This window comes from Propithecus coquereli, unplaced genomic scaffold (genome assembly GCF_000956105.1).
Source record: "Propithecus coquereli isolate 6110/MARCELLA unplaced genomic scaffold, Pcoq_1.0 Scaffold188, whole genome shotgun sequence".
Classification (NCBI taxonomy): domain Eukaryota; kingdom Metazoa; phylum Chordata; class Mammalia; order Primates; family Indriidae; genus Propithecus; species Propithecus coquereli.
In genome coordinates, this window is record NW_012143634.1 from 2,335,209 (window position 1) to 2,359,747 (window position 24,539).

At 39.2% G+C, this 24,539-nt stretch overlaps 1 protein-coding gene across 1 annotated transcript in view; it reads left to right on the forward strand.

Annotated features, from left to right (window-relative positions):
* Window positions 1-24,539, forward strand: part of MAOB (monoamine oxidase B) — a 138,259-nt gene that overhangs the window by 16,302 nt on the left and 97,418 nt on the right. The window contains exon 2 of the mRNA XM_012642795.1: window positions 23,089-23,183. Coding sequence (XP_012498249.1) covers window positions 23,089-23,183 — 95 coding nt within the window. The remainder of the gene's footprint in view (window positions 1-23,088; window positions 23,184-24,539) is intronic.

Consider the following 24,539-nt stretch of genomic DNA (forward strand, 5'->3'; position numbering starts at 1 on the left):
GGCCTCCCAGAGTGCTAGGATTACAGGCGTGAGCCACCGCGCCCGGCCGAGCTAGACTTTTAGTATTATGATGTCATTAGCACTTTGAGGATTTTGTTCTCTGATTAAAAAAGAAAAAGCACATTATTTATGGAAGTGTCTGTAAGAGGAAATTGTGGGCTAGTTTTTAATCCTGTGATTCAGCCTCTTATATTTACTATCTACCCGAAATCTTAGCTGGCAACATGCCACTCTGTCCCCTTCAGACTGCTGCTAGTCTTTCATTTAGAAAACATTAACTGAACGCCTTCTATGTATGTGCTAGGTGCTAGGAATGAACAACCAGGAAATGGTTCCAGCTTAGCACATGCACGCACACACACACGAAAATGATGTAAAATTACATTTACATTTCCTGTGCTTATTTATTATTGGCTCATGCACAGAAATGTACTTTTTAAGTGAAAGAAGCCTCTTGGTACCTTGAAAGGGCTTGCCTTTGGATAAAGTCAGAACCCATGGTCACTTTGGTTTTGGTTTCTGAGCGCTCTGTATTCTGCTAGCTTCTTTAGTTTTACTCATAGGTGGCATATTTCTGGCCTTCCGAGGGTTATAAGTAGAATATCATACATGGCTTTATGTTATAAGAAATTGGGCTGCACGCAGGAGTGGTCAGCGCCTGAAAGGAAATCACATGGCTCTAGTTGATAAAAGGCAGAACATCCAAAATACACTGTGTTCTGCTTTTCTCCCCTTGTTACTTTCTCTCTGATTTCATGGAGAATGTGTCCGAGGAGAAAATGAGCTTTTTGTAGATAAATCAGTCTGCAGTCTACAATATTGAGTTTCCAGTGGGCAGGTCTGAAAAGTGGGGAAAAGGACAAAGAGATTGAGATGACAGTAAGATAGGGAAGGCAAAAGCATTTTGCACATAGAAGAAAAATCATTTGGGGTTGTGCTTGCTTTATTTCTGGGTTTGGGTTTGTGAGCAGAAACTATGAGAAGCTGATGAAAATGAGAAAACATTTATTTCTCCTACTGTGTTCTTCTAAAGGTATATTTCAGCAAAAAGATATCTGTGAAATCTGGCTTCCTTCCCCATAGATGAATTCCTTTGAAAGGAGTTTGCAGGTTTAGAGATTACTTGAGAATAAATTTAAAACCAATCTTTAAAATTAAAAGCCTCAGGGAATTTTAAATGTCTAATGAATAGATATGTGTGTGTAAAGATTTTGAATACTTTTTCTCAGAAAATAGAAATTTTTTTTAAAAAAAGTATTAGCACTTAGAATTTAAACCAGTCAAATAATACGTTCTATTGTATGTATCAATTTAAGCATCATTTTCAATATTTTTCAAATGCAATGAAGACCTCAATGACAATGCAAAATGATGTCTGCAAGTTATTTTTAAAGTGAGAGCTTATTCAATCTTGTTATTGTAGCTATGTGTGAAGAGCAAACAAAATACATGTGCAAATATAATAACAACAATATCTGCCTGGTATTTCCAAAGGACCTTGATTACGTATAATTCTTATACACATGATAAGAAAGGAAATATTAGTTTTTTTCTCAACAAATACATTCTTCCTATAAGGTGGTATGTGCAATATATTGGTTTGTGTAATTCATACATTAAGTGGAATGTCAGAAGGAGATGAAGAGTGGAAACACTTATCTCACACTGTCGTCTAGGTGAGTATTGTTCTCTCCATCTATAGCATCTGAATCTTGTGATGCAGTCCAGTATAGGGGTGTTTGGAGCCTATAAACTGTTATATAACTAATACTGTTTTCCAAAATACTTTCCCTGATCTAAGAAAAGCATTTCTGGTTTCTTGTGCTATGTATTAATTGGGCATTCTAAAATGTCACTTCTCCTCGTCACTCCCATGATACCACACTTTCCTGCTTCCCTCCTAAATCACTAGCTGCTCCGTCAGTCTCCTTTGCCAGCTCTCTTCTTTTTCCCACTCCTACTTGCTCAGCCTGAAGTGTTTCCTGTTTCGAGAAACGGAACCACCTTCAGGCAAGTCTTCAAGCCAAGACTCTTGGCATTTGTAGCAGACATTGTAGGGGTCCCACCAGATCCCCTTAGTACTCATTTTGGTACATGTGGATTTACGGCCTCTGTCTGCTGCAAGTCTTTGCCTAAAGGCTTTCTCTGGCCACTGGTGCCCCTCTTGGCTCATACCCAGGGCAGGTGAGCAGTGGGGTTGGGGTTAATGCCCTCCAAAAGCAGCCATCAGTCTATGACTGACATAACTTGATGGATAAGTAACCCAGCTTGCTCACCTCTTAGATGGAATAGCTGAGGCATGTTCCACATTGTCTCCCAGATGTCCCCACAATTGCCCACAGTGGTAACCCACTTGACACTGCATCCTTTCTTGGCTGCCTTCCCTTGGCTTACCTTCCCAGGCCCCTACCAGGGCTTCTTGACATCACCTCCCAAATAAACTAGTCACACCCAAATCCTTGTTTCAGGGTCTGTTTTCAGACCAACTCAAACCAAGACAAAAATATTCTAGATGCTTTTTTTTTTTTGGTCTTCTTTTATTATTCTTCAAGTCCTGTTAGTTCTATTATAGTTTCAAAATAGATTTCAAGCCTGTCCACCTCACTGTCTCCATGTCCCTTCTGGATCTAGGATTCTTCACATGGACCACTGTACTTCCCAGAGTCTGCTAATTTATGTCCCATCATTTGGTGCAGCCTTTCTCCAGCGAATTCTATTTTTTTTATTGTGATAAAATACACCTAACATAAAATTTGTCATCTTAACTATTTTTACGTGTGCAGTTCAGTGGCATTAAGTACATTCCCATTGTTGTACAACCGTCACCACCATCCATCTCCAGACCTTGTTTCATCTTCCCGAATTGAAACTCTGGACCCATTAAGCACTAACTCCCCATTCTTCCCTCCCCCAATCCCTGGCAAGCATCATTCTACTTTCTATCTCTATGAACTTGACTACTGTAGGTACCTTGCATAGTGGGATCATATAGTATTTGCCGTTTTGTGTCTGGCCTATGTCACCTAGCATAATGTCCTCAAGGTTCATCCATCCAGGGAAGAACAGCTTGTTTTGAATGGAGGAAAATTCAAATTTGATATTTGGAAGTTGCAAAACATTTTTTTGTCAAAAATGAAGCAAATACAGTTATTTGATGGCAAAGCTAAATATTCGTCGACCTTCACCTTATTCCTGCCGTCCTGGTGACCCATGTTAATAGCCTGGTATATATCCTTCCACACTTTTCTCCTGGAAGGGCAATTTTTCTAAAATGTAAATCTCATGAGGTTACTCATGTAAATCTTATGAGATTACTCTTCTGCTTCAAACCCTTCCATGGCCGCCCATTAGCCCCAGGAAAACGTCTAAAATGATAGTTATGGCCCCCACAGACCACAGACCTGAGCATTGTATTCCTTAGTTTAGGAAGCACCATATAAACAATGTTATTACACCCAAAATTTACAGCATAATCTAATAAAGATGTATTGGTGATGTTAAAGAAAAAGCAATTAAGGGAAACAGCTCCCTAGCCTTGAAAAAATAATGTGCATCCTCTCCATTCCCCAATCTGATCATTAAGTTGCAATTGAAGTCAATTTTCTAAAATATCAAGTAGCCGAATTTATTTTTATTTAATTTAATATACAGTTGACCTTTGGGAAAGCATTTCTATCAATTTATTTGTATACATTTTCTTTCTGAAATAGAGAGGGTTAGTGGCAATATAAAGGAAGGTGGACTGTGATTTATAGAGACGTTTTACAATTATGTGACTATATGCTTAATTTTAGGTCTCTAAAAAGTATAAATTTATAAAGAAAAGTTGATCATTTATAAAGAGAATCCCAGAAATAGTCTAGTAAATGAAATGAAATTGCTCATGTGGGATCAGGACTAAATAGGGGTTTTTTTAAAACTGATGCTGGATGAATTATTTTTGTAAGTTCATTTTGAAGTCCTACCATTCAAAGAGAAGCATTTTTAACTTTGGCTATATTTTCTTCCAGCCTTTTTTTTATATACATGTGTTTGTTTTGGCTATATGTGTGCACTCTCGCATGCGTGTACCACATGTTTATATTTGTAGTCATATTATAGGCACAATTTTATATCTTTTCACCTGCTATTATAACATCGGGGCACATTCCATATTATTATAGTCTTTATGAGCATAATTTAAGTAACATTGAATAAGGCATACCATAGCTTACTTAACTAATATCAGACTATTGGACATTATGCATTATGTATTTGTATTGTTATTATCGATGACACTGCACTAAAGATCTTCAGGAATAATTACTTTTTTCCATATGTGGTATTGTTTCCTTAGGATTGAATCATAAAGTAATACTTTCTGATTTTAAAATATGGACAGTTTAAAATTTTTGACAGATACTGGCAAATTGCTTTTCTCAAGTGCTTTACCAATCACTCTTTCTGCCAGCTTTGTTTCATCACACTGTTGGGAGCAATTAATATTATCCTTTTTTTTTAATCTTTCTCAAATTGAGAGTGAAAATGGTATTTTCAAGTTGGGAGGTGAAAATGGTTGTTTTTCATTTTAATTACCAGCAAAGTCGGACATTTTTCTTGTATCTATTATTCAATTATATTTTCTGGGAGGATTATTTTTATTTCATTTTTTCTCGGCTTAAGATTAGAATATGGGGTGAAATCCATTCTTCTTTTTGAATAAACCAGTATTTATTTATGTTTATGCTTCTCAACTGATAGTTAACTCATACTAGAAATATTTTCGTCAAGCTGTTTAGTTGCTTTCTCTGCCTGTGAATACAGCTCTCTCTGTGATCTGTGAGCCTCCCAACCACTTCCAGGGTACAAATTTCACACCCAGGTGTGTGGCTAATAGCCACAGGGTAATTCCTGATACTGCAATTAAAGTGGCCTAATCCAATAAGTAGACTTCCCTGAACATGTTTTCTGTGTGGTACTGTTCTATGTAAAATTTGTGTTGTGATTCTATTACTTTTACAAACCTTCGGGGAAACTCAGTGGTTTCAAACCCACCTTTACTACCATGACTCCCAAATTTCTATATATTTTCAGCCAAGCCAACAACTGTGAAAATAAATAAATATTTATTGGCTTTGCATTGGGGTTAGTTAAGAGAGGCAAAAGGAATTGGGGAAGCATGAGATACAGAGGGACATAGTAAGTAAGATACAGTGCTAAGAATTTATTAATACCTAGAGAATCCCACGAAGATACAACACAGAGAAAAGGAATTCCAGAAATACTCATAGAATCAAACATAAATCCACAGGGACAAAGAGGCGCAGAAGAACATAACATCACAGCATAATTTTCTGGATTTAGAATTTTGCCACTAAAGACTTTTAAAATATTGTATTTTTGCAACTGTGGGTGTAAATGGTGACATTGCCATTTCGAGCTGGCAAAGTATTTGCTTCTTTTTCTAGGAGGAATTTGTCAGGATCACAGGAGTTTTTCAGGTCTGGATTATACCTCCCTTCAACAAGAAGGAATTGACCTCTCCCATGCCAGGAGGCTTCACCTTTCAACTTGGAATGCTGACTGATATGACAGTTTTGGGTTATGCCCACAGCTTGGGAATACAGAGAGTTTGTTCAAAGTACTTAAAAATACACACAGACACAAAATATTTCAATTGGAGCATAATATTAAAACACATTTAATATGTAAGAAATTTCTATAAGTAGCAAGTACAGCATAGAACAGGTATCTTTCTTTTCAGCTGTCTAACAGTGCAGGTATAGAATTTAAGTGTCCCAAAGGGTTAATGATTTTTTTTTTGAGACAGAGTCTTGTGCTCTGTCACCCAGGTAGAGTGCAGTGGCCTGATCATAGCTCACTGCAACCTCAGATTCCAGGGCTCAAGGGATCCTCCTGCCTTATCCTCCCTAGTAACTAGGACTACAGGCACAGGCCACCATGCCTGACTAATTTTTTCTATTTTTAGTAGAGACGGGGGTCTCCCTCTTGCTCAGGCTGGTCTCGAACTCTTGAGATCAAGAGATCCTCCTGCCTCGGCCTCCCAGAGTGCTAGGATTACAGGCGTGAGCCATCGAGCCTGGCCACGAGTCAATAATTAACAAAACTCTTAAAATAAATCTTTAAAATTTCAGTTGATCAAGTGACCTTCAGCAGAGGAAGCATTTTAATTTTCTGACAAGTGTCCAAAATGATGTTACTGATTAAAGAGAAGGAACTCTGTAGACTTTAAACACGAGGCTGACAAGTTGTGGAGCTGACGTTATACCGTTGATATTTGGGGGCCTGTTTTGAATCCATGTCCGGGCGAAAGATTGTATTTCAGCACTGGAACTTTAATTTTTTTCTCTTGAAAAATTTTGTATTAAATTTGTAATTAAAGAGACATTTGGAGTGGAAAATTTAGGGCTGAAAATTTTATAGGATACCCGTGATCAACCGGTCACAGTGAAATTAAAATAAGTTTTGTAATAAATCAGGTTTTGAGTAGCAATGCATTCTGATGGACCCACCAGAGTAAGTTCTTTGCAGAATGAGTCACTCTTCATCCTTCTCAGCTGAACTAATTGACTTGTTTCACTTATTTCATGCCAGCAACAAATACTTATTGAGGATGGTGCTGGGGATAGAGTGGGAAACCACACAAACAAGATCCCTGCTCTTACAGAACTTATCATCTAGTGGTGGGTGGGGGCTCGCATAATAAATAACCAACAGACCAACCAAATAAATACCTACCTACATACAAAGTACTGCTAATGATAAGTAATCCATGAAAAGTAATATATCATGGAATGATGGAGCAGAGTCAGGGAATGCCTCTTCCTTAGAGATAACATGTAAGCCGAGATCTGTGGTGCCGAACATGTAAATAACAGGGAGGAGAGCATTACAGGAGGTGGAAACAGTTAGTGCAAAGTCCCTAAGGTGGGAACAACCTTTGCATGTTCAAGGAACAGAAAGAAAATCAACTTGGCTGGAGTAGAATGAACAAGGAGGAGTAGGCAAGATAAATAAGTAGTTAAGAGTGAGGCCATATGGAGCCCTGTAAGTCATGGGGTGGGATCCCCTGTTTGCAATGTAAGTCATTGGAAGATTTGAAACAGGGAAGTATCATGAGTTTGATTTTGTTTTAAAAGATACTCTGTGCTGTATAAACGGAACTCTTAGAGAGGCACAAGTGTAACAGTTGCAAGGCTTTTGCAATAGTCCCAAGGAGAGACGATACAGTCTTAGACTGAGGTGATATTAGAAAGGGTGCTAAGAAATGATTATATTCTGGTTGAGTTGACTTGCTGATGTATTGACCAGAGGGCAGAATAGTCAGGGAAAAAAAGAATCAAGCACAATTCCTGGATTTTGGCCTGGACAACTGGGTGAATTGTGGTACCATTACCAAAAATGGAAAAGACTAGAAAGGAACTGGTTTGAGAGAGGGGACTCAAGAGCTCTGTTTGGGACATGTTAAGTTTGGCATGATTATTACATAGCAGAAGGCACAATTAAGGAGTCAGTTTGTATCTCAAATCTGAAGCTTCAAGGCTGTGGAATTGAATGAGATCACCTGGGAATAATTAAAAAAAAAAAATAGAGGTCCGAGAACTGAGTCCTGGGACTCTCCAACACTTAGAGGTTGGAAAGAGGAAAAGAATCCAGCAAAGGAGTCTGAGAAGGAGCAACGAGTTCAGAGAGGAAGAAACCCAAGGAAGAGTATGGCTCAGAAATAAAGTGAACACAGTGGATCAAGAAGGAGGGCATGATGAAATGCTGCTAAGGGAACAAATAATTTAAAAACAAAGATGTGACCATTGGATTTGGCAATATGAAAATCACTGGCATCCTTGACAAGAGAAGTCTCAGCGGATTGGTAGGGATGAAAGTCTGACTGGAGTGAGGTGGGGAAATAGAGGCAACGTGTATGGATTACTCTTTGAAGAAGTGATATGAAGGGATTCAGAGGGAGGGAGTTGTAGCTAAAAGGAGTGTTGGGTTACAGTTAGATTTTTTGAAGATGGGAAATACCAGAGCAGGCTCATGTGCTGATGGTAATGACCCAGGAGGGAAGGAGAAACTGATGTAGGAGAGAAAATATGTGATTAGAGGATTGAAGCCTAGGGGGAATAGCATTCAAAGAGAGTAGGGAGGATTGGCTTCCTTAAAGAAAGGACACCTCATTTCAGTCATCGGAGGTAAAGTTTCACATACAGCACAAGCAAAGGTGTATAGGTAGGTTTATTGTGGAAAGATGAACAAATTCTTTCATTTTCTCTATAAAAATGAGGTATGGTCATCAGCTGAAGAGGGATGGGGGTGGAATGGTGTCATGTAGGAAGTTTAAGAAGAAAAGGTATGAAATAGCCATATTGAAAGGTGGAAAATTACACTCTAGGGTTCAGAAATATTATTCGTTTAATTGCACAAAAGTATCTGTCAAACACAATGGTCTTAATTTCAGAAAAGAGATGTTAAAATACTCTTTCTGATGATGATTAAGCAGAAGATACTGCTTATATCATTCCAAGTCCATGATAAAAATGTTATTAATAGAGAAGCAACTGCCTTACCCCTTCTCTGCTATGGTCAGTGGGCATTCATCCAATCCATGATATAAGTTATCCGTTTGTTTTGCTATAAGCAAAAAAAAAAAAGGGGTGGTTTTAGATCTAGTCATTTGTGTGTGTGATGCACAGTTTGAAGAAATACTAAAACCTAGGAGGTTATACCAGTATTGCAAGACTTGATCAATAGGTAAATCATCTATGTTGAATTCAAGGATGATGAAAGGTGCTATAAGAAGCCATAAGCATTTGTCAATAAGCATTTATAGGGAGATAAAAGTGAAGAAGTAGAGGAATCATTAATTTCCAAGCCCAGCTTGCTCATCATCAGTAGCAGTTGTAGTTCCAATATATGCAAGTAATTTTGCACGTATAATCTTAGCATCAACCCTGCCTGGAAAGTATTGTCCCCATTTTACAAACTGGAATTAGAAGTAAAGATGTTACTTGCCCAAGATTCCACAGTGCCTAAGAGACAGAGTGAGGTTGAAATTGGAAATTGGTTCAATTTCAAAGCCAAATGCTTTCTAAGATGTTGGACTCATTCATTCATTGAACAGCTATTTGTTGGCTATTTGCCATGTAACAGGAACTGTGCTGAGTACTTTATATAAGTTGCTTCATTTTCTTTTCACAACTACTTAATGAGGTAGGGGTAAACATTTTCACTTTTACCAATCAGGAAATTGAGTTTTAAAGAAGGGAATAAATTTGATCACCTAGTCAGTGGCAGACCCAGAATATGAAAGATGTCTAATTATTTATTAAAGATGTTAACATTTCCTTTTTGAAGTAGTTTCAAAAGCCAATTTAACATAAGGAATTAATTAAAACTATTGGACTGGCAAGGATTGGGGCCCACCACTCAGCATGACATCTAGATATTCTGACTAAAAGCACCTGGATTTGTTTTTGATTTGGGGTGACTGAGCAGATGTCCTAAAGTGAATGGGGAAACTGGATCTCAGCTATAGGCACCCCTAGAATAATTTGGCCAGACAGCAATATATATTTTGTTTCTCTCTAAATCTTTGCACTAGTGTTAATTTTTATATGCCAGGTCCTCTTTTGATACTGACCCTGAAAACTGCATCCAGGGCTTTTCACTGAGATCTAGAATGATCCTTTTGTATAAAGTATAATTTTCTCTGAAAGGATTAAACCTAATAAAAGAATAAGTAATTTCATCTGCGTTCCATTTGAGGCCTTGTCTTCGCAAACATTGCCAGCTTGTTTTGGCTTCCTGTTAAGTCTTTTATCAAACCACAAGCTGGGTTTTGGCCAGACGTGGAAAGATTTCAACCTATCTCCAATCTGTTGGTATGAAATAACAGGAAAAGCCTCTCTCCAAAATTAATTTGAGTGAAAAGTTTTAAATTGTGGAGCTCCCAAAAAGATTCTTGTGGAGTTAGATGCAAACTCTGCCTCAGCCTGCTTCCTCAGCCACCTTTTTATTGTGAGTGATCCAGTAAGGGGTTGCTGTAGAAATCCCTACTTGGGGCTCCTAATATAACCTGAGGGGCTGGTTAGGTCAAATTGTCTAGAGTTGACACCTGAGCTGTGTCTTTGGGGATGAGGTGGAATTAGGTAAACTTTTCTCAGCAGAAGAAAGGCTTGGACACACTAACCAGTGTGGGGTATGGAAGGAACCACCAGGGGAGGTGGTTCAGTATTACCAGAGTGTAGGGTGGGGAGCAGAAGGAGAAGAGGCTAGAGAAATTTGCAGGGGCCAGGTCATGCTGGATCTTGTAGGGCAGATCTTGTAAGATGGGATAGGGGCCTGGAAGACTCGAGAATGAAGCCTTGGTTTTAGGCTTCAGCTCCTGGGTAGATGACTGGGCCCAAGTAATAAGGAAGAAGAAAACCTGGGAGAACGGGTAGGATTTGATCATTCATTGGTTTCAAGTTTGCCAATGACCCCCTACATTGTAAATATGTTGGAAATCAGGGATTTCCTTAGCAGTTTGATGAAGAGCCCTGCTTGGGAACAGAAAAAGCCTTCATCTTTGGAGCCATGCAGGGAGCTGACTTGAATCAGTGAGGGCATAGGAAAATAGTATCTGTCCTCAGCTGAAGCCATGTCCCTATTAATGAGATGAGGCCCAGATGGTAGCTTAGAGCAGAACGTACTAAACTGGTGGTCTGTGGCCAAGTCTCTCACAATTTGGAGTTGGCTTGCCAGTGCTTTAAAATTTGATTTTAGTTCTTTTGTTCAGGGCACGCACTCTTCAGCTCTCCACAGCCCTTGCTCTTGGCTCTTGTTTTGCACATGCCCGCTTCATACTTTACCTACTTTGCCCAACTCCCTGGGGCTGCTGGGTGTTCAAACCCTGACTTGGAATGAAAAATGAAGACGAGATATTGCCAGAACCTTAATACCTATAACTCTGAGACAAGCCCAGGCAACATAACTTCCAGGGGCTAGCACGCAAGAGGTGGGAGATGAAGGTAGCTTACAGAGCAGCCAGAAATGGGGGAGGAAATTCTTTGCAGCCAGATTGGCAGGTGTCTTTCCCTTTTTGGGGAGGCAGAGGCCAGTGTGGGACAAACCCCAGCACTCCAGGAAAGGGGTTTTGCCAAGATTCGATTCTGTGTCAAGATCGTCACAGAATGGGTAGTCTGTGTTGAGGGGCTAGAGGGGGCTTTCTAGTCAGCGTTGTTGATGGTGGGATGCTAGCAATATGGGAAGGCCATGGATATCCACTGTTTTCTATTTTAAAAGAAAAATAATCTAAATTTTAGTAAAAATGAAAAAAATACTAGAAAGTAAAGCGGAAGTACAGTTGACCCTTGAACAACATGTGTTGGACTGTATGGGTCCACTTATCTGTGGATTTTCTTCTGCCTCTGCCACCCCTGAGGCAGCAAGACCAGCTCTTCCTCTTTCTCCTTGTCCTCAGGCTACTCAACATGAAGACAACAAGGATGAAGACCTTTGTGGTGATCTGCTTCTGCTTAAATGAATAATAGATATATTTTCCTTATGATTTTCTAAAGAACATTTTCTTTTCTCTAGCTTACTTTATTGTAAGAATACAGTGTATAATACATATAACATACAAAACGTGTTAATTGTTTATGTTATCAACAAGGCTTCTGGTCAATAGCAGGCTATTAGTAGTATTAAAAGTTAAGTTTTTGGGGAGTCAAAAGTTATACATGGATTTTTGACTGTGCCGGGGGTCAGTGACCCTAACCCCCACGTTGTTCAAGGGTCAACTGTAGAAGTAAGTATGACATAAAAGCTGCTATAATTGAATTTTTAAAACACTAGGATTTCAGTAGTGTCTTTTTTCACAATTAAAATAGTTTAACACTCCTTAGAATATTGTGTAGAGTTTGTGGGGGTTTTTGGTTTTATCTATTTATTTACTTATTTGCTTTTTCAGGGGCAAATTCCTGAACGCTGGGTGGGGTTGCTGACTCTCCCTGGTGATGGATGATACATTTGGTCTCTTCAGATCTAAGCCACTGCCAGAGATACCGACCGACGCAGGCTGCTAGAGCGGGCAGGGGTGGTGTTAGCTCCAAGGCAGTGGGACAGAGGCCTTCTGCATGCAAAAGCAGCTTCTAAGAAAACACACCTGTGCCTTTATCCACTCCCGCCACTTCCCACAGGACATTAACCTTGATGGTGTTTTCCAAGAGAGCCATATCTTTGCCTTTTCTTCATTGCCTTTATTTATCCGCTTAGAATTCTGGATTCTGTTGTATTTGAGTCAATAAAATAAAATCCTCGAGGATTCTAATTGTTGGCGTAATGACTTCCAAGAATCCTTGTTTTCCTTCTCCAACTACAGCTATGTATTATAAGTAGCTTCATGTTGTCTCCCTACTTTAGCAGGAAGGGTGCTAAAGTAGGAGACAAAATATGTAAGAAGAAATTTCTGCCCTTGGGAAAATCACTTCCATGCCCTGTCCCCAAATAAGTTATAAAGATTAAGAAATTACGTTAATAGTATATATATTGTAGTATCTCCTGATGGAGTTTTGTGATACACTAATTTAATTCTCTGGCAAGTCCAGCTGAATAGAAACCGGTTTAACATTTTCCAGAATTTCTTCTTAGATATTTTGGGAAACGTACCTACAATAACTGGTCAATTCGTTCAATATGGCTAAAACTGGTGGTGGGCTCATCACAGAATCCTCCTCTCAAAAATAAAAATCCTCCTCTCTTCCTCCCAACCATTTAAACATTGTTAACAACACCATCGTCCTAAAATCTTCAAAGAATTGTACAGTCGACACTCATATACCTACCAACTAGATTCTACAGTTAACATTTTTGCTATATTTGCTTTATTCCATTGTTGCTATATTTGCTTTATTCCATTGTATCCATCCATGTATCCCTCTCTCCATCTATAAATCCCTCTTGTTTTTTGATGCATTTCAAAGTAAGTCACAGACATCATGACATTTCACCACTAATTATCTTAGCACACCTATCCCTAACCAGTTTGTTTAAATCAGTATTTAATTGTCCTATGTAAGCACAAAAATCACATATTTTTATTCACACCTATTGATGCCACCCAAATTTCAAGCTCCACAGGGCAGACTTTGGGCTAGATGCTTTGGGGTCATGAATACACCATCTATGTAATGAAATCTCAGCTTATAGGAAATCACTAAATATGCCCAAAGCACATATTTAGTTAAAAAATAAAAAAACATAGATTGATCACAGATTAGAAGGGGCCTAAGTTAATCACCTCATTTTTATGGAAGGGGAAAGTGAGTCCCAGAAAGGTTAGCACTCTTGCCTGAGGTTATATAGCCAGGAAGTGGCTATTTGGCATGCTATTTGGCATGCAGTTTTTTCTACAGAAGGTCAAAGTACTGCCTTGTCCTTGACCTGGTGGTGTTTTCCTTCTACTCTGGTCCTCACACACTGATGACTGCCTTGGACTTTGTTTCATAGGCGTGTTTCAGGGGCAGGCAAAGTAAAGCTGCTGGGGCAGGCTCCACAGGCTCACTAGGCTCCCAGAAGATGGAGGGAGGGCCAGGCTTTGGCATCACCAAATAACTCCTTTGTAACTTCATTTATTCCAATCACTCATTGCATCACACCCAGATTTCTTTTTCTTGGCAACATTCACATTTTATTCTCTCCTAGAATGCCTAATCTATCGTCTCATTTTTAGTGAAAGGGGATGTTTTTCACAGAGAGGTAGTCAAGGTACTCTACAGCAGACCTCTGACCCTCTTTATGACATTTGTAACACCCATCTCTTTCAGAGAATGAGATCTAGGGAGGGAGTGAGCCAAAGGGGTTATGCTAGCTCTCCAGTTTTATATTCTGCCTTAAAGATGTTTGTGATTCTAAAAATTGTATTGGTAATCCACAGGAGGTCTACTGTCATGGCAGTGAAATATTTTATCCTCAGATTCCCATCAAGGAAATGATCATGATATCATATGATTATGTTCTACACTTAGAAAACAATTTTCTAAAAAGAGTATGTGTTTGTTTATTCATACATATTTCATCTAATTCCCAAAAGAATTTGAGGCAGGGGAATTAAAAGTTTAGTTTTATTGAACAGTTTTTAAAATGAATAATATAGCACACAAAGACAAAGCTGTAATTTCTGGGTTTGTATCCTTTATTCACGGGAGACTGCGTTGAGGTAAAGTGAAAACAAATTTTGTCTACCACAATTACAATACACAAAAGATATTCAACTCCTTTCAAACAACAAAGGGTAAAGACAAAAGCTTGGATATAAAATAAGACTCATAATGATTGCTGACATTTTAGAAAAATGCAATCATTTGCATATAAAGCATGATGAAGAAATAATTTTTATAGTTTTAGACATATTCTGAAAGGCCTTGGAAGGCAATCTCATTCTAGTATCTTGAAGCGGTTGCATCTGCAGAATGGTTTCTATGGCAACTTATGAAAGCTTGATGTTTTTTATCTTTTTCAAGAGCATAACTCATCCTGCGGCCTGAGGCTTCAGTAAAGGTCTTCTTTATCTTACAAGCTATTGCCATTTGTTCTTGCGTTACATATTAATATTTCGATCATCTTTGAGGAAGCAGAGCAAAGGTTACCATGCTTCTAAGAAGGTTTGCAGTCTATTTTTTTCATTTTGGGGGACAAGATGTGAATAGCATCTTTCTAGACTTTGCTTCTGAATGATTAAAATGATGGTATACATCGGTATGTTTAATTTATGTCATGTGTTATTTAGATTTTCCCCAAATTGTGATTGATGTGTTCTCAGGGAAGAGGAGTCACTCTGAACTTAAGGAGGAGAAACTGTTTGGCCAAAGCACCTCTTAATGTGTAGTTCAGTGGAACCATCCAAGAAAGTGCTGTCTTGTTCCAGATGCCTTCAGATCTTCCTCTAATGATATGGTTCCAGGGGTTTTGGACACTGACAGGTTCCCATGTGATTTTTATCAGTATAGTCTTTCCAAAAAAGTTAATAAAGAAAAATTTTCTGATTTTAAAACTCTGCATGCTTTGAGAATTTTGTTTTGGCAACATGGGTCTTTGTATGTTACAGGAGGTAATGTGGCTGATGAAACACACACAGGACACAGAAACACAGCAAGCCTTTGAATCTCTCCGATCCTCCATTTCCTAATCTGAAACATGACAGTAACGATGCCAGCCTCACAAGGTTACTATTAAGGATTGAATGTGTGTGAGAGTTGGAAACTGGGCAGTGCTGTACAAATGTACGGTGGTTATTAGTATTGGTTGGCTGTTTTTCTTTCCCTTTGAAAAAGTCAAGGGTGTCTCTTAACATTTCCAGTGTGACCAGAGGAAATCAGTTTCAGTATGTCTGAATATTTTAGTTGCTCATACTATATTAAAAATACTATGCTTATACAGACATCATTGCAGCCATTTATTAATATTTATTTCATGACTAAGTGCTTAAATATCATCTCTGTTGAAGGATATTAAATAAATCCATTCGACAAACATTTAAGTACCAACTGTGTACTAACATTGAGGAGACAAAGCGCAGTTAAATTCTTATCATGCAGGAAATTAGTTTTCTGAGCTTCAAAGCCACAGCATAAGCTGTCCAGGTGTTGCCCTGCACAAGGACGCCTAGCTGATGCAGTGGAAGGGGGATGTCATCCAGCCCCTACTCTGCTGGCCGAGCCATTTGCATCGATGTAGGCTGCGTTTGCCTGAAGGAAGGACACATTTTGCAAATTTACTAGCCAGGAGTGTGTGCCACCTTGTAATTTACACAAAGGCACGGAATGTACTAACAGCAGCTGTGATGCTTGTATGGTCCGTGATGTCAAAGGGAAGGTTTTCAATGTTTCACCATTAAGTATGATGAAGGCTGCTGGCATGCTTGTCGTCTGGAGGCAGATTGCCTGGATTTGAATACTGGCTTCACCACTTGCTAGCTCTGTGAACTTGGGCACTTTACTTGGCTTCTCTATGCATCACTTTCTACATCTGCCTGCCTCACTGTTACTGGGAGGTTAAATAAGTTCTTAAAACACTTGGAAGAGAAGCTGGTACACAGTTGGTACTCGAAATGTTAGCTGTTTTCAGTGATGGCTTTACCTGCTCAAGGTCTTCTCACTACTCTGTGTTGAAAAGTTCAACAATGAACATCTGAATTCTGCCTACAAATACCATTTTGCCTTAATGAATTTGATGTCAAATTGGAGACATTTTTCTTCTTATCTCGGACGTTTTCGGCGTGTATTTGTAGTAAATAACTAGAAAGCATTCTCTTTAGAGACATCAAAGAATTCCAGGTCTTTGATCAGAAGGTCACTTGGTTGTTTCTATTAATAGAATTTCCTCATAAAACAATTGCTTTGTCAGAAGTGATGGAGGTGATGAGGGCTATTTGCATATTCTTGGCTTTTACTGGTCCTCAGGGAATGCCTATTTATTTTACTGGGTTACATGTTTAGAGATGCTTCTGAGGTACAGTGAATTTCATTGTTAATTTTGGTTAACATGATGCTCTAACTCTCGCTCTCCCAACTTCAAACTGGAAAAAAAGCCTATATGTAGTATCGGAGTACTAATGGTTTATACTGTTTTCAAGACAATTAACTTTGCATTTTAAAATGTTTAAAAAGTTTCATTACATATCAAATTTCGATATGAAGGACATGAAACAGATTGACACAGCAAAGAATGAGGCAGATGGTGATTTTGATTTTACATTTCCCTTCATACCCTAACCCTTTCTGCTCTTAAGACACTGCAAAGAGATCCCTTCTGTGTTACCTCCACTGTGTATTTGCCAGTCTCCTACATTGTCTAACTTGGGCCATTTCCATGGCACAAAACTGGAAGCATGGAATGTGAATAATGCTGCATGTCACTGATTTCCAGGTATTTAAAATAATTTAGATGTCTAATCGTAATTGAGATAGTCATCACTTTGATGAAACCTGTGTTAGAAACATCGAGGGAGGAACGCACAAGGCCACAGTTGGTAAAGAAGTTTATTGGGATGTCTGCGTACACATGGGCTGAGTCCAAAATGGTGTCATCCCGGAAATGGCAAGTGTTCAAGGTTTTTATGGGCGGATTTGGGTGGCCGCCCCTCCCCTGCAAAGAGAGTGTGGGGTTATCTTGCATAAGCCGGAAATACCTTGCAATAGCAGGATATTAGGTTTTGGCTGTTCACCTACAAGGGCCCCAAAGTGGGGAAGGGTTGAGGGTCCAAATGTCAAGCCCCCATGGAATTTTCCACTGTCTTCCAAATTCAGCCTAACAACCTTCTCCAGGTAAACTACTCAGGAAGAGAGATGCAGTATTTTTATAATTTCATGGCATTCGACATTAGTCTACCATTATTTGTGTTTGCTGTGCTGTGATGATTATCTATCCAAGGGCCTGTCAAGGGCACATAGGGACTGTTTCTAAAAGTGTCATTTGTTTGTAAGATTAACTTGAATGTTAAACTGCATGTTAAATTGAAGTTTCATTAGCTTTTTTTTAAAAAAAGTACAAAGTGTGGCCGGGCGCCGTGGCTCACGCCTGTAATCCTAGCACTCTGGGAGGCCGAGGCGGGTGGATCGCTCAAGGTCAGGAGTTCGAGACCAGCCTGAGCAAGAGCAAGACCCCCGTCTCTACTAAAAAAATAAAAATTAGGGGCATGGTGGCACATGCCTGTAGTCCCAGCTACTTGGGAGGCTGAGGCAGGAAGATGGCTCGAGCCCAGGAGTTTGAGGTTGCTGTGAGCTAGGCTGACGCCGTGGCACTCTAGCCAGGGCAACAGAGCCAGATTCTATCTCAAAGAAAAAAAAAAGTACAAAGTGACTATAAGCTTTCTCCTGAATTGTTTGCAGAAGTTATGTATCTATTTAAGACAGAGCTGATATTTTAAGATTCTTGTCTTCAGTTACAGAGCAGAATGTTTTAAGACACTTTACATCAATCAGTGTGTGTATAGAGTTACTGTGTTTTTAATTTTTCCTTTTTTGTCCAAGGATAGTGGCGAAGAGTTCAGGTTTTGGGTTGAACTCTGACCACTTTACCTACTAATCATGTAACCTACAGCAAGTCGCTGAACATCTCTAAGCTGCCATTTTTTCCTTTTTGAAATGAGAGTGATAATAATACCCCTCAAGATTGTGGTGAGGATCAGTTGAACTTTGTGTATAAAGTGCTTCACTCAGACCAAAGTGCTTCATGCTTTATGATGGTGGCTGTTATTATTGTGAGTATTTTCATTTTTAAAAAACTGTTATTGCATTGTATCAGGAGACTATTGTGTTAAGTGTTTAAACAGTAGCAATTACATAGGGCAAATGTATTTCTGTTACTTTATAGTAATGTCAATGGAAAAGAAGCCAACCTCTGTAAAATAATTTAAAGAGGTTATTCTGAGCCAAATTTGAGGACTTTGTCCCAGAACCATGCCCAAAAAGCCTTGAGCAAGTGGACTCGCTGTGGTTGGGTTACAGTTTGGTTTTATACATTTCAGGGAGACAGGGGTTACAGGTAAAGTCATAAATCAATACATGGAAGGCATACATTGGTTTGACCCAAAAAGGTGAAAAGATGGAACATCTCAAGGGGGGGCGTTTACAGGTTATAGGTGAGTTTAAAGTCTCTTTGACTTGTAATTGATTGAAAAAAATGAAGCTTGGCCGGGCGCGGTGGCTCACGTCTGTAATCCTAGCTCTCTGGGAGGCCGAGGTGGGCGGATTGTTTGAGCTCAGGAGTTCGAAACCAGCCTGAGCAAGAGCGAGACCCCGTCTCTACTAAAATTAGAAAGAAATTAATTGGACAGCTAAAAATACATAGAAAAAATTAGCCGGGCATGGTGGTGCATGCCTGTAGTCCCAGCTACTCGGGAGGCTGAGGCAGGAGGATCGCTTGAGCCCAGGAGTTTGAGGTTGCTGTGAGCTAGACTGACGCCACGGCACTCTAGCCCGGGCAACACAGTGAGACTCTGTCTCAAAAAAAAAAAAAAAAATGAAGCTTGTCTAAAGGCTTGGAATGTTTTAAATTAAGTTAAGGAACTCTGTTAATCAGAGACAAGCTACTGGCCGTGTATTTGTTGTGTAAATTAAGGACTTTGCAGGTTAGTCTTGCATAGCCTTAGGCCAGTCAATAAGTTACAAAGTATATCTGCAGAAGGGAAGGGGGCATGATGAGGCAAGTCTGACCTCCCTCTCTTGGCCTGCAACTCAGTTTTAGTGTATCCCCTAGGCCAGGAGGGGGTCCATTCAGTCAGCGGTGGGGGAGGGAAATCTTAAGGTTTTATTTTAGTTCACAGTAATATGATTTTTTTTTGTTGCAATAGGTATTTCACTTGAAAATTCTCAGACTTCCCAGAGAATGTACCATCTCTCATATTTTTGTTTTTATGGCAAAATATGTTAGAATTTCCAAACAACCAACATAGACAGGAACTCAGGAAACAACTCTTGTGAGCCAGGGAGGCTCTGTAGAGTTAATTGTTTGCTTAGTCTTTGAAGAGTCAAACCATTAGTCCTTTTTTTTTTTTTTCCATTAGTCCTTTTATCAGTCATCACTGAGGGATCCTTTTGAGAGCTACCTCTTCTAGACAATATTAATCATCTCCTGAGCAGTCTCCAGCTCCTCAGTTTCTTAAGTACCCTAAAATTCCCTCCTCCTAAATTGCAGTGACTTCCCTAAGCCACCAATATTTGGACTGTCAACGGAAAAAAAGACCAAACTCTGTAAAGTAATTTTAAAGAGATTTACTCTGAGCCAAATTTGAGGACCATGACCCGGAGCCACGCCCAAGAGGCCTTGAGCAGTGGACTCGCAGAGGTTGGGTTACAGTTTGGTTTTATACATTTTAGGGAGACAAGGGTTACAGGTGAAGTCATAAATCAATACGTGGGAAGCATACATTGGTTTGGCCCGAAAAGGTGGGCCATCTCGAAGCGGGGGCTTACAGGTTATAGGTGGGTTAAAAGATTCTTTGGCCTGTAATTGGCTAAAGACATGAAGCTTTGTGTAAAGGCTTGGAATGTTTCAACATAAGGAGCTCTTTATCAGAGATAAGCCACTGGACATAGATTTGTTGTGTAAATTGAGGACCTGCAGGTTTGTCTTGCATACCCTTAGGCCTGTTAGCGGGTTATAAAGGATGTCACCAAGAAGGGAGGGGGGCATGATAAGGCATGTCTGACCTCCTTCCTCCTGGCAGGCAATTTTAGTTTTAGGGTATTCCTTTGGCCACGAGGAGATCCGTTTAGTCAGCCGGTGGGGGGGTGAGCCTTAAAATTCTATTTTAGTTCACAGGACCAATTATTTTTCAGATCAGTTTTTATGAATTGATGCTCAACAAGCATTTGACTACCCCCATGACCATCCGTGATCTAAATTATGAGGTATTTCCGGCAACATACTTTTGTGTTGCTCTATTTAAAGACATTTTTGTAATTTTCTATTTATAATTTTTTAAGGTACATGAACGTAGAGAACTCTATTCAGTGGTTTGATTAGCTCCTGGTTTGTTTTAATAACTGTTTATGTTTAGCATCAGTTATTATTGGGTAACTGCACTTACTAAAAGACAGTACCTTTTGTGGAATGTAAAATGCTAGTGTATATGAGTGATGTATTTTTTTTCTCAATCCTTTTGTTTAAGTCTCAGCATGCTCACGTGGTTTATCTGAACTCAGCGATAACAGCTGTTACTATGGCTGCATGTTATTTCATTTGTTGAACTTACACTTGATAAGAGAAATGTCATTAAATTGTCTGCAATTTTGAATTTAAATAGAAGTGTTTTTTTTTCCTTTATGGAGGTAAAATTAGAAAACCGGAGTTAAAAATCTAAGCTCTGTGTTCCTAAATCAGGGTTATGCAATGCTTGTGTGTTCACTGTGTGGGAACTGTGGACTTTGGGACCATTACCCTGCCTCCAATTGGAAGCCTTGGCCCTGCCTCTGGGAACAGGGATGGGAAGATAAATGAACTCAAATAATGAAATGTCAAATCAGCCTCTCTAAAAAATGAGTTTCCTCCTTTAAGATCACTGATAGATTATGAGTGAAGCCTTAGCTTTTCATTATGGTTTTTAACATGGGCTCATATTTTATGTTAGATGGATTCTTATCAAACCACAAGATATGTGTGTGTTAAAAACATGTTGATCCAAATAAAGTGAAAGCTATATTTTTAAATGTAATTTCTCCCTATAGCAAAAATTCGGAAAAGAGATCAATGAAGAAGATGGCCACGAGGACCCAGGGAAGGTGGTGGTGTGTAGTGATTGTGAATACGGATGCTGTAGTGAAAATGGCTTTGCACCTACTCCTTACGTGACCTTGGACACCTCTTTGGGCTTTAGTTCCCTTAGCCATAAAATGGGAATATCAACAGTAACTTATGTCATTGGGTTATTGTAAAAATTCTTAAAACACTTGGAATTCAATATTATATGAGTGTTAGCTATTTTTATAGGAATCTTTTTTTTTCCAGTAGTGGAGTATGAAAGTTACAAAACTGTTGTTTTTGAAAGACAAGATAGAAACTTTTATTTATTTGCAAGGCATGATGGTGTCTTGGCATTTTCTTGATTTTGTTTTGTCTCATAAAGCAAACGAGTAAGGTAATTGGATCTGAGTAAATTCAGTTCATTATGGGAAGAGCACCAAAGTTCTATTCTCTGAAAAAACTCTTGCTAAATTGTGTAAGAGACGTTTTAAAGATGCAGGATTTTAAGAGCTCTGAGGCCAAATACTACATCCAGGATATATTAGTACCAAAAACTTCTTACACAAATTCTACACTGTGCTTTGGACTTTGTCAAAACTTCTTGAACTCTACCCTAAAATGGGTGTACTAGTCAGGGTTCTCCAGAGGGACAGAGCCAATAGGATATGTGGAAAGAATTTATTAGGGCAAATTGGCTGACAACATCACAGAGGTGGAGAAGCCCCATCATGAGCCATCTGCAAGCTGGATCTCCAGAGAAACTGACTTAGTCTGGAAGCCTCAGAACCAGGGAAGCTGAGGGTACAGCACCTAGTCTGAGGCTGAAAGCCGGAGAGCCCCAAGAGGCCACTGCTGCAAGTCTCAGGGCCCAAAAGCTGAAGAACCTGGAGTCTGACGTCCAAAGGCAGAAGGAGAACAAGCATTTTGCTCTACTCTGGGAGGGAGAGAGAGTCCCCCTTTGCTACCTGTTTGTCCCAGCCGGGCCCCAGGCGATTGGATGGTTCCTACCCACTTTGAGAGCGTGTCTCCTTTTCTCAGTCCAACGACTCCCATATCAATCTCCTCCGGAAACACCCTCACAGACACACCCAGACACAATGCTTCACCGGCCATCTAGGCACCCCTCAATCCAGTCAAGGTGACACCTAAAATTAACCATCACACTGGGTAAAGTTTATTATATGTAAATTTACCTCAATAAAGTTGTGGGTTTTTTAAAAGCTAAATTTATGGTAGTGAAAATGTAATAGACATTCAATAAGTATTTTTGACTAAATTAATAATTAAATGGGTACATGAATGGAGTCGTTTCGTTCTTCAGTGATGGATCACATCAGGGAATTAGGACACATAAGGGGTCAAATTTTGGGTCCTTGGTTTTGAAACTTTATGTTAACTTCCAAAAGTCCAATTTTAACAGTAAATCCCAGGTCCTTACATATGCTTTGAAGACCCACTCTGTACCAGTTTTTTTGATTTACCCTGAGTATGAAGTCAGTGGCTGGACTTGGTCTTTTGTCTGCTACAGCTCATACACTTCTCTTGACTGTGGCCTTGTGTTTTCATTTGAGTTGTCAGACAATTTAGTTGTTAAAATAGATGTTTTGATATAATGACTGAAGATGTTTTTAAGATTTGAGACATTTAGCAACAATGAAATCCCTGACGTTATTTCTAGAAATATCATTTGGTTGCGCAGACTTGGACTCTACGCCTCTATTGAGAACCCCTATCCATCTGTCAGTTGAATGGAGCAGTAGGCCCTGCGTGAGCCAACACGGACTCTTTTCATTGGCTGTTCGCATGAAGAGCTTGTCTGGAGTCCCAGTAAAGTGTTCGATCCTGATGTCTTACTGTATTTTCTCCCAGGTATGGCAGCAGCCAAACTTCTGCATGACTCTGGCCTGAATGTGATTGTTCTGGAAGCCCGGAACCGTGTGGGAGGCAGGACTTACACTCTTAGGGTAAGACATCGATAATTGGGTGGAGAAACGTGAGACTGAAACTGAGTTGTGGTTTTTGGTTTTTTTCCCTCACTGTCTTCAATTTTATTTGACTCTTTCTGAGAGGGTGAAAATGTCTCCGAAACATTCTTTACAGCCTCTCTCTGTTTGCCTCCCTTACTCTTTTCTTCTGCACCTTTTCTGTCTTCTCATCTCATGATGTTTGGATTCATAGAGTTAGGATTGGGGAGGAGGGAAATGTGTGTGTGTGTGTGTGTGTGTGTATGTGTGTGTGTGTGTGTTTGAGAGAGAGAAATAGGGGGAAAAATATCACAATTCTTTGTACTTTCTATTCCTAACTTTGAGGCTTCTGCAACACCAACACAATCATTCCAGCCATACAAACTAAACTTTTTTTGAGAATCTTTCTCTCATTTATTTTAAAATTTACATTAATTTAAATTGACAAATCATAATTTTATTACATTTATGGAGTACAATGTGATGTTTAGACATATGTATACAATGTGGAGTGATTAAATCAAGCTAATTAACATATCCATTGCCTTACTTCCTTGACATTTTTTGTGGTGATACATTTGAAATTTATTGTCTTAGTTATTTTGAAATATAAATTATTATTGACTATAGTAACCCTGCTGTACAATAGTTCTTGAAACTTATTCCTCCTGTCTAGCTAAAACTTTGCAACTTTTGACCAGCAACTCCCCATTCCCTTGCTCCCCACCCCACAGCCTCTCTCTGGTAATCATGATTCTACTCTCTACTTCTGTCAATTCAACTTTTTTCAGATTCCACGTAGGAGTGAGATCATGAGGTATTTATCTTTCTAAACCTGCCTTATTTCACTTAGCGTAAAGTCCTCTAGATTGATTCATGTTGTCCCAAAAGACAGAATTTCTTTCTTTTCTGGGGTTGAATAGTATTCCATTGTGTATATATACCACATTTTCCTTATCCATTCATGCATTGATGAACACTTGGGTTGGTTCCATATCTTGGCTATTGTAAATAATACTTCAGTGAATGTGGGAGTGCAGACTTCTTTTCAACATAATGATTTCCATTTCTTTGGATATATTCCCAGAAGTGGGATTGCTAGATCACATGGTGGTTCTATTTTTAGCTTTTTGAGGAACCCCTATACTGTTTTCCATAATGGCTGTACTAATTTACACTCCACCAACAGTATGCAAGGATTTCCTTTTCTCTGCATCCTTAATAACATTTGCTATCTTTCATCTTTTTGATAAAAGCTATTCTAACAAATGTGAGGTGATAACTCATTGTGGTTTTAATTTGCATTTCCCTAATGATTAGTGATGTTGAGCATTCATAAACCTGTTGGCCATTTGT